General features: G+C 48.1%; 1 protein-coding gene across 5 annotated transcripts in view; it reads right to left on the bottom strand.

Moving 5' to 3' along the window:
* The window catches only part of SLC22A4 (solute carrier family 22 member 4), a 96,134-nt gene that overhangs the window by 66,087 nt on the left and 16,258 nt on the right, over window positions 1-13,789 (bottom strand). For all 5 annotated transcript variants that reach the window (XM_050962700.1, XM_050962699.1, XM_050962702.1 and 2 more), the window contains one exon: window positions 7,344-7,498. In XM_050962700.1, coding sequence (XP_050818657.1) covers window positions 7,344-7,498 — 155 coding nt within the window. The remainder of the gene's footprint in view (window positions 1-7,343; window positions 7,499-13,789) is intronic.

Raw genomic sequence — 13,789 nt, 5'->3', positions numbered from 1 at the left:
GGCCACCGAAACTTCCATAGGGCGGAGATTTCTCTCCACGCACCAACAGGAGAAACGCTTCCACTTGGCCGAATATGTCGCTCTCGTGGAAGGCTTCCTGCTGCCCAAAAGTACCTCCCTCACCGGTGTGGAGCAGCGCAGCTCAGAGCCGGTCAGCCACGCAGGAACCACGCCACTAGGTGCAGCGACTGCAGGTCCGGGTGACAGAGGGTCCCGTGCTCCTGGGTAATCAGGTCCGGGTGAAGGGGCAGGGGAACTGGGTCGGCTATGGCCAGGTCCAGCAGCATGGGGTACCAATGTTGCCTGGGCCACGCCGGGGCTACCATGATCACGCGAGCCCTGTCCCTGCGCACCTTCAGAAGGACCTTGTGGACCAGTGGGAACGGGGGAAACGCGTAGTACAAGTGGGTCGACCACGGAATAAGGAAGGCATCCGCTATCGACCCGGGCTCCCTGCCCTGAAAGGAGCAGAACGCCTGGCACTTCTTGTTCCCCCCGGACGCGAAGAGGTCCACACGGGGATAACCCCACCTCTGGAAGATGGAGAGGGCGACGTCCGGGCGAAGGGACCACTTGTGCGACAGGAAGGATCTGCTCAAGCGATCCGCCAGCGTGTTCCGTACTCCGGGGAGGAAGGAAGCCGTGAGGTGAATGGAGTGGGCTACACAAAAGTCCCAGAGTCGCATCGCCTCGTGACACAGGGGAGAGGATCTGGTGCCGCCTTGCTTGTTGATATAGTACATGGTCGTCGTGTTGTCGGTAAACACCGCGACACAACGACCTTGAAGCTGATGGCAGAACGTTTGACAAGCAAGGCGGACCGCTCTCAACTCCCGCATGTTGATGTGCAACCCCACCTCCTTCGGGGACCACAGGCCCTGCGTTCTCAGGGTTCCCAGGTGGGCCCCTCAGCCTAAATCTGAGGCATCCGTTGTCAGGGACACTGAGGGCTGAGGTGGGTGGAAAGGGAGCCCCGCACATAGCACGGACTGGTCTAGCCACCAGTCGAGGGAATCTAACACCCCTTGGGGGATCGTGACCAGCATGTCTAGCGGCTGTCTTGCCGGCCAGTAATGATCGATGAGCCACAACTGGAGGGGCCTCATGCGGAGCCGAGCATAACCGGTCACAAAGGTGCAAGCCGCCATGTGACCTAACAGGGCTAGACATGTCCGCACTGATGTCAAGGGGGCTGCCCGCAGTCGTTGAACGATCGCCGACAATGCCTGGAACCTCTGCAACGGCAGCAGAGCCCTGGCCACAGTGGCGTCCAGGACGGCCCCGATGAACTCCACCCTCTGCGTGGGGATCAGGGTGGACTTGTCCATGTTTAGCAAGAGGCCCAAAGTAGCAAACAGGCCGGTGATCACGCGGACATGGCTGCAAACTTGCCGTTCCGACGTGCCCCGAATTAACCAATCGTCTAGGTAAGGGAACACGTGGATACGACTGCGTCGAAGATGTGCCACAACAACTGCCATGCATTTCGTAAATACCCTCGGGGCCGTAGAAAGGCCAAATGGGAGGACTGCAAACTGGTAATGAAGGGGGCCCACCACGAAACGAAGGAAACGTCTGTGGTGTGGCCAAATGGCAATGTGAAAATACGCGTCCTGCATGTTGAGGGCGGCGTACCAGTCTCCCGGATCCAGGGATGGGATAATGGTCCCCAGGGATACCATGCGGAACTTCAACTTCACCAGGTACTTGTTGAGCTCTCGCAAGTCGAGGATAGGCCTGAGGCCTCCCTTGGCCTTGGGGATCAGAAAGTAACGGGAATAAAACCCCTTGCCTTTCTCGTTTTCCGGAACCGCCTCTATAGCTCCTTTGCTGAGGAGCGTCTGTACCTCCTGCCGAAGGAATTGCTCGTGAGAGGGGTCCCTGAAGAGGGACGAGGAAGGGGGGCGGGAGGGAGGAAATGATACAAACTGCAGGCGGTATCCCGTCTGCACCGTGCGTAAGACCCAGCGGTCCGATGTTATTTGGGTCCACGCCGGGAGGAAAAACGAAAGGCGGTTGGAAAACGGGGGGGAAGGATCCGTGGGGGAAACTGTTACTGCGCCCTCGGGCGCACCTTCAAAATGAAGGCTTGGGTCCAGGCGGGGGCTTAGAGGAGCCTTGGTTCTGCCCCCCTTGGTTCCCCGAATGCCTGCGCCTTCCATTCCTGCCACGGCGCCTATTAAGGTCCTGCCGTTGGCGGAACTGGGAATATGGCCTGCGCTGCTGTTGTTGCTGTGGCCGGAAGGGTCTGCGTTGCGTTCCCGGTGTGTGCATCCCGAGGGAGCGCATAATGACCCGATTGTCCTTCAGACTCTTAAGTCTGGGGTCTGTCTTTTCGGAAAACAGGCCCTGGCCTTCGAATGGGAGGTCCTGGATGGTATGTTGGAGCTCCGGAGGAAGGCCAGAGACCTGCAGCCAGGAGATGCGGCGCATCGTTACCCCCGACGCGAGGGTGCGGGCAGCCGAGTCTGCGGCATCCAAAGAAGCTTGCAAAGATGTGCGTGCAACCTTCTTGCCCTCATCTAAGATGGCTGCAAATTCCTGGCGGGCGTCTTGCGGCAGCAGCTCTTTAAATTTGTCTGCTGCCACCCAGGAGTTGAAAGCGTACCTGCTGAGCAGGGCTTGCTGGTTCGAAACCCTGAGCTGCAGCGCCCCAGCCGAGTATACTTTACGTCCGAGGAGGTCCATTCGCCTGCCCTCCCTGGATTTGGGGGCTGGAGCTTCCTGCCCATGACGCTCTCTGTCATTCACCGATTGTACCACCAGGGAACACGGTGTCGGGTGTATATGGAGGTACTCATAGCCTTTAGAGGGGGCCATGTACTTCCTCTCGAAGCCCCTCGCTGTAGGGGGGATGGAGGCCGGTGACTGCCAGATGGTATTGGCGTTGGCCTGGATGGTCCTTATGAAGGGTAGGGCGACCCTGGTGGGAGCATCCGATGAGAGGATGGTAACAATCGGATCCTCTATTTCCGAGACCTCCTCGGCTTGTAGGCTCAGATTCTGAGCTACTCGCCTGAGGAGGTCTTGGTGCGCCCTGAGATCCAGCGGGGGGGGGGGGGCTACTGGAGGAGGTACCAGCCACCGCTTCATCAGGGGAGGAGGATGAGGAGACCCCCGGCAAGAGAGTGTCTAATGGGGGGTCTCCCTCGGCCCTCGCCTCTGTCTCAGGAGCCAGAGTGGAGTCTTGCTGCTTGGACCCTTCCTCCCCATCCGGGGAGGGAGGGGGGCGAGACAACGAGGCTTCCAGCACCCTGTGCTCTGCCGTCGCAGGCCTAGCAGGAAGCTGTTGGGGCCCCTGGGCTTGATGGTATGCCCAGGGTGTCCAAAACCCCCACTGCTGCGGGCCTTGGTCGTGTTGCGGCGGGTCGTGAAAGAGCGCCGCCTGCCGGTCGGTGCCCAGCGCATACCCACTGTCCGTTTGTGAGGAGACCGACGGCTGTCTAGAAGGCCACGGCGGGGCCGACCCTGGCTGGTAAGGGTCTGCGCGGGTCGGCACCGAAGATCTTCTCGGTGCCGGGGATCGGTGCCGGGAGTCATAACGGTGCCGGGATCGGGACCGGGACCGGGTTCTGTCTCGGTGCCGGGATCTGGACCGGTACCGGCCGCCGCTTCGGTGCCGGGATCGGGACCGGGACCTGCCACCAGCTCGGTGCCGGGAGGTCGACCGGGACCGGGACCTGCCACCAGCTCGGTGCCGGGAGGTCGACCGGTGCGGCGAGTGACGGCGAGACTGGCTCCTCGAGTCACGGTGCCGGTATCGGCGGCTGGAGTCCGACCGCGACCGCCTTGAGGTCGACCAGTGCCGCGAGTGCGACCGGTACCGCCGAGGAGAGCGGTGCCGGGACTGCGAGCAGCGATGAGATCTCGACCTGCCGTGACGTCGGGACCTGGACCGCGAGCGCGAGTCCCGAGACGGTGCCGACATCATGGGCTTGCCTCTAGACGCGACCCGCACCGGAGGTACCGGGGGTGGCAGCTGAGTAGGCTCAGTCAAGGCAATGAGGTCCCGTGCCGAGGCGAAGGTCTCCAGCGTGGATGGGACCAATATCTCAACCCCAGATCTCATGGGGGAGCTTGGCGGCACCGGACTCGATGGACCCGCCGGGCCCGGAGTCGACGGTGCCGGCGGCGCCGCGGCCGATGTTGAGGCCGGGCGCTCCAGTCGGGTCTGCCTTGCCGGAGTAGCAGACTTCGACGGTCTTGGTTCTGCCCCCGGTGCCGGAGAAGGTCGGTGCCGGGGAGTCTTTTCGGTGCCGGTGCGATCCGGTGCCGGCGCCGAGATCACGGCCTGCGAAGCCGCCGGGTCAAGTGCCGCCTCCATAAGGAGAGTCCGGAGTCTTTGATCTCTCTCCTTTTTTGTCCTTGGCTTAAAAGCCTTGCAGATGCGGCACTTGTCCGATCTGTGCGATTCCCCCAGGCACTTCAGGCACGCGTCGTGGGGGTCGCTGGTAGGCATAGGCTTCTTGCAGGCCGCACACTGCTTGAAGCCCGGCGAACCAGGCATGAGCCCGGTGCCGGGTGCCGGGAAGGGCTAAAGCCCCCGGCGAACAACTATTTACAACTTATTTACACTTAATTACTACTATCTATACTTAACAATCTAACTAACAACTATAACAATACGAGAGATAACGAGAGATAACAAGGAGAGCTAGGGACGTGGAGGACAGCTATGCCGCGCTCCACAGTTCCAACGACCGACACGGCGGTAAGAAGGAACTGAGGAGCGGGTGGGCCGGCAGGGATATATATTGAGCGCCATGGCGGCGCCACTCCAGGGGGCGACCTGCCGGCCCACTGGAGTTGCTAGGGTAAAAAGTTTCCGACGAACGTGCACGCGCGGCGCGCACACCTAACTGGAATGGATGTGAGCAATCACTCGAAGAAGAACAAGCCCTTAGAGAGGATGCCATGTAAGTCTAAGGTATCTATCACACTGTTCTCTAGTGGATTGAACCCTTGAATGTGAGCCTTCACATCTGGAAGCACTTCTACAAAATAAATCCACCCTTAATCTCTCCACTAAGATTCGTTTGGAAGGACGGCAGGTGTTCTAGTAGCGCAGACTCAAGTGAATAGAAATGGGTACATTTTCCCTGTGTTATCAGCATTTTACAAGATACTCCCAACCATAGTATCCTATTGAGGGACTGTCCGTTACAGATGCCATTTTCCTATGAGGTGGTATGTATTTAAAGCCACAGTATAACTAATGTAATTATTCAGATGTAACCCTGTTATCAGAGACATATTAGCTATATGCTGAAAGAAAAATTCATGCTTTCTTGGGCGTTTAAGGATTATTTATAGCATGGCCTCTTATTAAATCTTATATTTCTATTATTCTACCACTTAAATCTATTTAACATGCACTGATTATATATGCAATAGCATATGAGTTGTCCATAACACTAAATAAAACAATGATAAATGGATGATGAAATTAATTGGCTATCACTGGAATGAATATTATGAAAATCATCTCATTTGGAAATCATACTTTGTAGTAAATGCAATGTGAAAAAAGTCCATTCTTTTGAAATATTCGTGGTCATACTGTATCAGCATTTTCCTTTCCAGCTTCCATCCAGTTTGCAGGGGATTACAACTTGGGTGTAAACTATCCTTAATTGAAAAAGAAAAATCCGGCATGTAACATGCCTATAATATGGTTACAACGCTTCTGGTTTTAGGAAAAATAAGTTTGTAAACCAAATGAGATTAAAAATGAAAAATTATTAAATGTTTTAACTGTCTGATCAACATCTGCTTAAAACCAAAACCTGTGGTGGCACAGTGAGTGAACTATACACATTTAATATGATCTCATTGAAAAATAAAGCAGTCAAATGGAAAAAACAGCCAAGATTGTAATATTAAAATCATTCACAGAATGTACCTAAACAAGATGGTTTATCTTAATTTCTTTCCAATTTTTTTAAATTACAGCTACAGGAAGAGTCTCAAATCCTTCTATCCATATCTTCTAGGCACCCACATGGTTTTAAAATTTAGGCTTTAGAAAACCCCTTCAAAAACCTTGTAGTGCACAAAAAAGCTCATTTGCTGAGACATTGGATCAAACTGATCTTGGGTGTAACATACACTGTTGACATCAGAGAAGTTTACACTAGGGATTCATTTGGCTCACTGTACACAAAGTTGCAGCCAAGAGCAATTTGTTTCCTCCAACATATGAAATTTAGGGCGAACTGCAATCATGATAAATGTAACTTAGGAAAATTCAGCATTGACTTGACTGTCAAGAATACATGCAAATCTACAGTCCTTTCAATAGCTTAACCTTTGGCGAAAGGTCACTTAGTCAGCCTTTACCTTGTTTTGCCATATGGAAGGGTCATTTTAATTTGCAGGACTGTAGTTATTAAAGCAATATGATCAATGGAATCCAGCACTGGCATAAGAAGGTGTAATTTCACTGAAGCCAATGGATTTACACCAGGTACAACTTTGGCATGGGACTGAAATACGGGCTGTAAAGAAGATTGCTGCAAGTGGGTGGGTGGAGTGGGGAGGGAGTTGACGCGGCTTTTCTAAGAGCTGTTCCTTTGGATAACAGGCCTTGAACTATTTCCACAGCTCTGTTTCTTTCCCTAGAGAGAGAGGAAAATGCAGGGCGAGGGGTTCAGACCTGACTGTGCCAGAGTATGTTTTTCCATGAGCAAAGCATGAACTACTGTGTTCACAGCACTCCACACAAGCCAGATCGAGAGAAGTTGACAAAATTAGTGAAAGGTACTTAACTATAATAAACTTTCAAATTCCTTTATCTGCAGAACATTATTGCACTTGAATTATTGGCAACTTCTCTGAATTCACCATTTGAGTAGCACTCCACATATGGAAGTTTGTTAAGTCCCTGACCTAGCTAAGCAGTTACTCATACGTTTCACTTTGAGCATATGCTGAAGTCTCACTGAAATCAATGGGACATAGGCATATATCTAAGTGATTTGCTGAATTGGGTCCTAACGCAGGTACTTGGAAAAAAAAAGGGGGAAGTGGGAATTCCTTCTTTTCCACCTCAATTTATAAACATACTGAGCACTGTAGTTTACGGTTTGGCATAAAGAAACTTTTTTCAATGTTATTTAAAAGTCTTCTAAACTACTCTTTTTGTCTAAGGCAGTAAAATGTACATTCAGCATATAGTTCATGCTTGTTTACAGAGATTCCTTAACATTTTTAAGAAAATATCCTAGTGGATTATGCATGGTGGAGAATGTGACAGTCTCTTTTCAACGATCTGCTTGGAATTAAAATCTAAGTCATTCACTAGCACACTCGGCAAGCATTTAATGTAACAGACATGTTCATACCCAGAATGAAGGCCACCACGTAGTTCGAGATCTGTCCCATGCCAACTATAAAAAACAGCACTGTGAACATCTCCCAGCTGGTAGAGAAGATCTGCACAAAACTGAATCCAGTCTGCACTGCCATGGTTGCAAAGAGAATATTCTTTCTGCCAAACCTTTTGCAAAAACAAAGAGAGGGAAGTTATATTTAAAAAAATACAGAATAAAAATAATTTCAAGGTGCATGGCTAGGCGATACAGACCTACACGTACATCCCACTCAAAGTCACATAGCTTATCAACACTGGCAGTGCTCTATTAATCCATCATTTTTAGGAGCATTAAAAATTGAGGTTCTCTGGAACTCAAGACATTAACAAAAATAATTCAGAAGAGCAGATATCCTAAAGAGTTGTTAGTATTTCTGTGACATAGATACAATTCAGCCCCCCTGTGCATATACATTATGATAGTCTTTAATTACATCATCACATACTATTTTTTCCAGATCTCATTCCTCAATCAGCATACTGGATGGATACTTCTTACTTAATGAGAAGCTATTCAATATTTTATTTTCTCCTCACTGTTCAGTTTGCAGATCTAGGCCTTGTTCAAAGGCAACTATGAAACAAATTTATTAAATTTCTTCCCTATAGTATCTGAGTGCTTCACAAATATTACATCATTTCCAGCCTGTCCCTGTGCCAATCTGCCTCTACCCCCCCCCTTGGCTACTTGCCCCAATTCCATTCTCCCTGTCTACTGTAGGATTGCAAACTTTGTAATATTTAAACAAACAAAAACAAAAAACAAACACTCCAGCTGGAGTGCTGGAACCTCCCCTCCCCCACCTCTTCCTAAGGCCCCACCCCCTTCACTCCTCTTTCCCACTCTCTTTGTTGTTCACTGCTTTTCCCCTCTTCCCTCCCTCCCCCACCTCCTGCGTGGGTTGGGAGGGCCTTGTCTGCGGAGCCAGCACTGGGAGTTGCAGCCACCCAATGCAGATAAGAGGGGGCCCTGGCTGAGTAGTGGCTGTCACAGGTAATGGCTCGGTGCCTCCCACATCCACAGTTACTGGACTTTGGGTGTCCGGTCAGTAGATCCAACCGGATACCGTCAGGTCCCCTTTTCGACCAGATTTTCAGGTAAAAAACCAGACACCTGGTCACCCTATTGTCTACCGAGACCCACTCTCCACTCCTTAGACTTCTCAGCCTAGTCCCACACTCCCCCTCCGGGCTCAGTGTCCAGTTCCAATCTCCTCCCACCCCAGCTCCTTGACCCTAGTCTCCATGCCACTCCCACTTTCACCTCCCAGCTCCGTGACCTAGTCTCATTCTTGGAAACAACAGAACTGTTCTGGCTGAAGTGTTTTTTTGTTTGGTTGGTTGGTTGGTTTTTTTAGTAAAGAAAAGTTAGCCTGAGGCAGACACCTGGCATGGAAAATTTCAACCCAAACCCTTAATATGTTTGGTCACACTATAAGCAACAGAAAAAAGGGTTTCTTAAAATGGGATGTGTTGGACAACTTCAATAACAGGCACTATAAAGAAGGCTTAATATTATTGTCCTTCGTGAGGAACATTTCTGATTTTCAGGTACTGGCAGAAATAGTTCATCTCCCAAAAGAATAGAAGAGTGCACAATCTGGAGAACAGCAATGCAACAGCTGCAGTTACTCAAGACATTTATCTATCTAAGGTGGTCAGAGTGCAAATAAGTGTGATAAATATACAATTAATCAGAGGCCTAATCTTGCATTGCATTCAAGTCAATGGGAGCTTTGCCCGTGACTTCAGCAGATGCAGAATCAACATGCAGGAGAGCGAGTCTCATAGCAGCTTATTCTGCTGGAACAATAAAACCGAGGTAGTAGAAATCTAGCAATGCTTTAACTATACAATCCTCTCTCCATCTTTCATCCTCCTTCTCCACTTCTTGTCTATATTATGTGTCTATTCCTTTTTCTTATAGAAATATAACTGCAAGCTTACCTCTGGATTTAAAGACACATAACCCCTCCACATGCTGTGTTAAGGTTACAAAATCAAGCACTCAAAAGTTAAGAAAGGAGAGAAATAAGATTGTCTCTCCAACTTTAATTCAGCCCCGATGTGCATATGGATTATGATATAGACTCATGTCATTAAAGACTGTACTATTTTTCCACAGAATACTTGCCTCATCCATAAGGACACATTGCTCTGTATGTGGAGTTTAAGGGGATTTTATTATAAAGGGTGGCTACAATATTCTGTCATGTGGAGAGTAGTTTCTGCAACAGCACAGGTGAAACTCAGAACATACAACTCTTTACTGTCAAAAATTTTCCTAAAAAGTCCTATCAGGGCCCTGACAGCCGCAAGGCAGAACTGAATTTATCTGAAAGCAAATTTACATGCTGTAGATTTTTTTTTTAAAAAAAAAGGTTTCCCATTCCACAAATGGTGCCAGAAAGCTTTAGTGATTATCATGTCTCCTTTTTAAAATATAACATTAACCGAGTTCTGCTCTTCAGGCAAGAGTCAGTGGATTACTTTTGGATTAAATGTAATTTAGTATTTGAGGTTTTAGGATTAAAACTTCCATCAAGTTTTACAAACTCACATTCATCATCCCAAGAAGCTGATTCCTTGTACAAGAGTTGAGCAGATACATAAAATCCATGCGGATGTTCCATAAAAGGGTCATAGTGGACAAGCAACTCAACATGAGCTCTCAATGCAACGCTGTGGCAAAAAGGGCTAATACGGTGCTTGGATACATAAACAGGAGCATAGTGAGTAGGAGTAAGGAGATGATTTTACCACTGTGTATGACACTGGTGAGACCAATACTGGAATAGTGCTATGAAGAATGTGGAAGATGCCCATAATATTTTATGTTCTTCTGGTTGACTTTTATTGTGTTGTTTGTTATATGATTATAAGGAGTGAAGTCAGGCATGGCTTAAGCTCCGTGTAGCCTGGATGGGGGACAAACACTTCCAAATGCCCTCCCCACCCCCGCATTTGCTGATAATTAAAGGACAATGCTGCTTTGAAGTCTATCCCTGACCCCCTAGTGGGCTACATAAGCCAATTTAACCAGATTTAAGGCACAGGGGAAGACAAAGAACTTTGGGGTGGATGCAAGGACAAATTCTGACGAACAGAGGAGAAGGAGACTGACTCCAGGGATGTACACTGTCCCCTCACTCCCAAAGTTGGGGGTGTCTGGATAAGGTAGGCTTACCTAGGCTTTAGGAATGTCATTTATGCGTATAGATTATTGTGTTACCCACCTTTGCGTTTGTCATGCTTTGTTCCTACTGTCTGGATTACACAATACTTTTATTTTGAAAAGGCTGTTTTGACCCACTGGTCACAGCTTCTGAAGAGAAGACTCACAGGGCTTGAAGCCAGTCAGGCCTGCTGAGCAATCACAAATGGTACACAGGCAGTAGCCTGGTCTAAGAATGGGTGAATCGCAGGATTCCACCCCAGAGAGGTGGAAGACTCGAGGCATAAAGTCCAGAGAGAGACCACAGGAGGAGGAGTCAGAGGTGCAGCTAACCCTGAATTGAGACAATAGTGTCCAATTCTGGGGTCCACATTTTGAAAAATGTTGCAAAATTGGTGAGGGTACAGAAAAGAGCCACAAGAATTATTCAAGGGCTGGAGAAAATGCCTTGCAGTGAGAGACTTAGAGCTCAATCTGTTTCTTCTTCTTCTCTTTTGCCTTGTTCCATCAAGCAGAGCCAGTGTCTCCTGTTCTTCTTCTCCAAGCATTATTGGCAAGCATCTTCCAAGCTGACACCAATGTTTTTCATGTCTTCCTTCAGTGTTTCGAACCACCCTTTTCTAGATCTTTCTTGGGTACTTTGCCCCATGACTACCGGTTCTTGTACTCTCTGGCCAACATATCCCATATCTCATTGTCTCACATGACCCAGCCATCTAAGTCAATTCTCTCTCAGCTTTTCTTTGATGGGGACTACCTGAACCATGGCTCATACCATTTCATTGCATAACCTGTCAGCTCTCATCCTACACAGCGACCCACTCAAAGAGTATGAAGTAGTAGTTCCCTCTTCCTCACCGGCCATACCTCATGTCTGGCCCAATCATGAGCTTATACACTTTGCTTTTTAGTTTCTTTGGCATATTCTTATCTCAGAGAATTCCCATTACTTCCTTCCATTTACACCAACTGCTTTTCATGCAGCTTCAAACATTCTGATCAATGCTCAACACTGAATGGAGATATTTAAATTGCCGCACAGACTTTAAACTCTATCTCATCTGTAGTAGGAAGACAGCCTGAAACATAAGCCCTTGTATCAGATGCCTGGTATGAGGCAGGACCTGCTCGCAGAATCTGGCAAGAACAGGGCTGATATTGCAGAAATACACATTTCAAAGAAGTGCTAGTCACAGAGTACTCACGCAAACACATCCCAATATCAAGTGGTACCAGAAGACCCTGATATCAAAGATGGTACAAAAACATTCCCCAAGGATAACAGGAACACGCTGATCCCTCCTAAAAGATAAGGTCAGGATGACAGTTCATAAAAGAAATGTTTTAATCGAACCAACACGTACAAGGTGATGGGAAATAACTAGACACGCCAGGGAGCAGTAACTAACTATGTCAGAGGCTGCACGTAACTTGTTTGTATCAGGGTATAAAGATGTATCTCAGAAGGAGTATCTTTGTCCAGCCAAGGGGGGAATGGAAAGTTCTACCATTCACTGAGCTACATCCTCATTGTCATGAGTATACACATCTTAGTATCCTCGTAGAGTCTGCCAGGTACTATTACCGTGCTTTGTCAACAATAAACGTGGCCTGGCGCCTTCTTACCTTAACGGATCTTGTGGTCATTGGGCAGTTCGCTTGAGGTCTGTTTTGCCGGCTGTCTGCACAGAGCTGGGGCAACACACAGGGAGAACACACACACGCAGCCAGACATCTAACCACATCATCTAGTTTTACTGGCTTCTCATTGTCCCTCTCGACAAAGCATCACACGTATTCTGTTTTTTGTTGGCTGACTTGTAAGCCATTTTCTTCTAATACAGCCCTCCATTAGTTCTAGGTCCCTTTCCAGTACATATTTATCTTCAGGCACAACATAACGTCACTGGCAAAAAGCATGCTCCATGGACCCTGTTGCCCAATCTCCTGCGTCAAGGTGTCCATTACAGTCACAAATAGAAATGGGCTTAAGGCTGATCCTTGATATAGACCTCCCTTCACAGTGAATGACTCACTGCAGCTGCTTCTCACTATGGTTGTGCTATACTCATACATGTCCATGATAGACCAGCAGATTGCGTGATCACAGTCACCCCCATATCAATTCTCTAGGAGCTCGTCATTAGCCTTCTCCAAATCCACAAACACAAAGTGCAACTCCTGGTGTTTTTCCCTAATCTTCTGCAACATTCAGGCTGCAAACACTTTATCCATTGTTGACCTTCCTGGCACTGGCTGTTGCTTACTTGATACTCCAGCTCCTCTTGAAGACTTTTCTCAATAATTCTTTCCAGCCATTTAATTGTGTGACTCATTAACTTGATGGGTCGTTACTTACTACATTCTCGCACATCACCCCTTTACCCTTGAAGACAGGGACCAATGTACTCTTAGTTCACTTGTCATTTTTCCCACTATGGACGAGCTGAAAAAATTTCTCATCATCACTACCGCCTCCTGGCCTAATGCTTCAAATGCCTCAATTATTACACTGTCTGGTCCCACCGCCTAGCCATGTTTCATCATCTTTAATGTTATCTTAAGAGGTTGTTGCTCAATGATTTCTTTGCATTCTCTTCACTGGACAGTTTCTCATAAAACTGCTGACACTTCCTAATGATTTCGCAGTCTTCCATCTTTTACACACTTCACAGCTCCCAAGTCCTCTGTGCTTCTTTGCCTAAACTATATATTCCTTTTTTACTTTCCTTCATTAGTAGTTCTGTTCATAAGGCTTTAAATGACTGATCCTTAGCTTCCATAACTACTCTTTTCACTATTTAGTTCATCAGTTTATATTCCTCAACTTTCCACAGTTCTTACTTTCTGTTTTTGCTTAAATCGGTCCTCCTCCTCCTTTACTACCTCTGGCACATAGCTGGATCACCACATCTCCTTGCCATAAAATTTCCATCCTTTCATTTGGCCAGAGGCAGTTTGTGCACCTTCAGTAATATGTTTGGATATTTTTCTCCCCAAACCTCATTGGTGTCATTGTGTTGGTTTGGTTGTTGTCCAATCTCTATGGAACCTCATCCTTAAATCTCAGACTAACTTCTCTATCTGTGAGTTTCCACCACTTGATCCTTTGTTCTGTAATTCAACATTTGTCCCCCACAAGCCTCCCCCCACAGAAATCCACTACATGTAATGTATGTTGCTCTGCAATCTGCTCTCCTGGAATCACTTTCTAGTCTCTTCCTCTTCTCAAAGTAATCTAC

Source organism: Gopherus flavomarginatus, chromosome 7 (genome assembly GCF_025201925.1).
Source record: "Gopherus flavomarginatus isolate rGopFla2 chromosome 7, rGopFla2.mat.asm, whole genome shotgun sequence".
Lineage (NCBI taxonomy): Eukaryota > Metazoa > Chordata > Testudines > Testudinidae > Gopherus > Gopherus flavomarginatus.
Note: the sequence above shows the minus strand (reverse complement) of the source record. Positions and strands in the feature narration are given on the sequence as shown.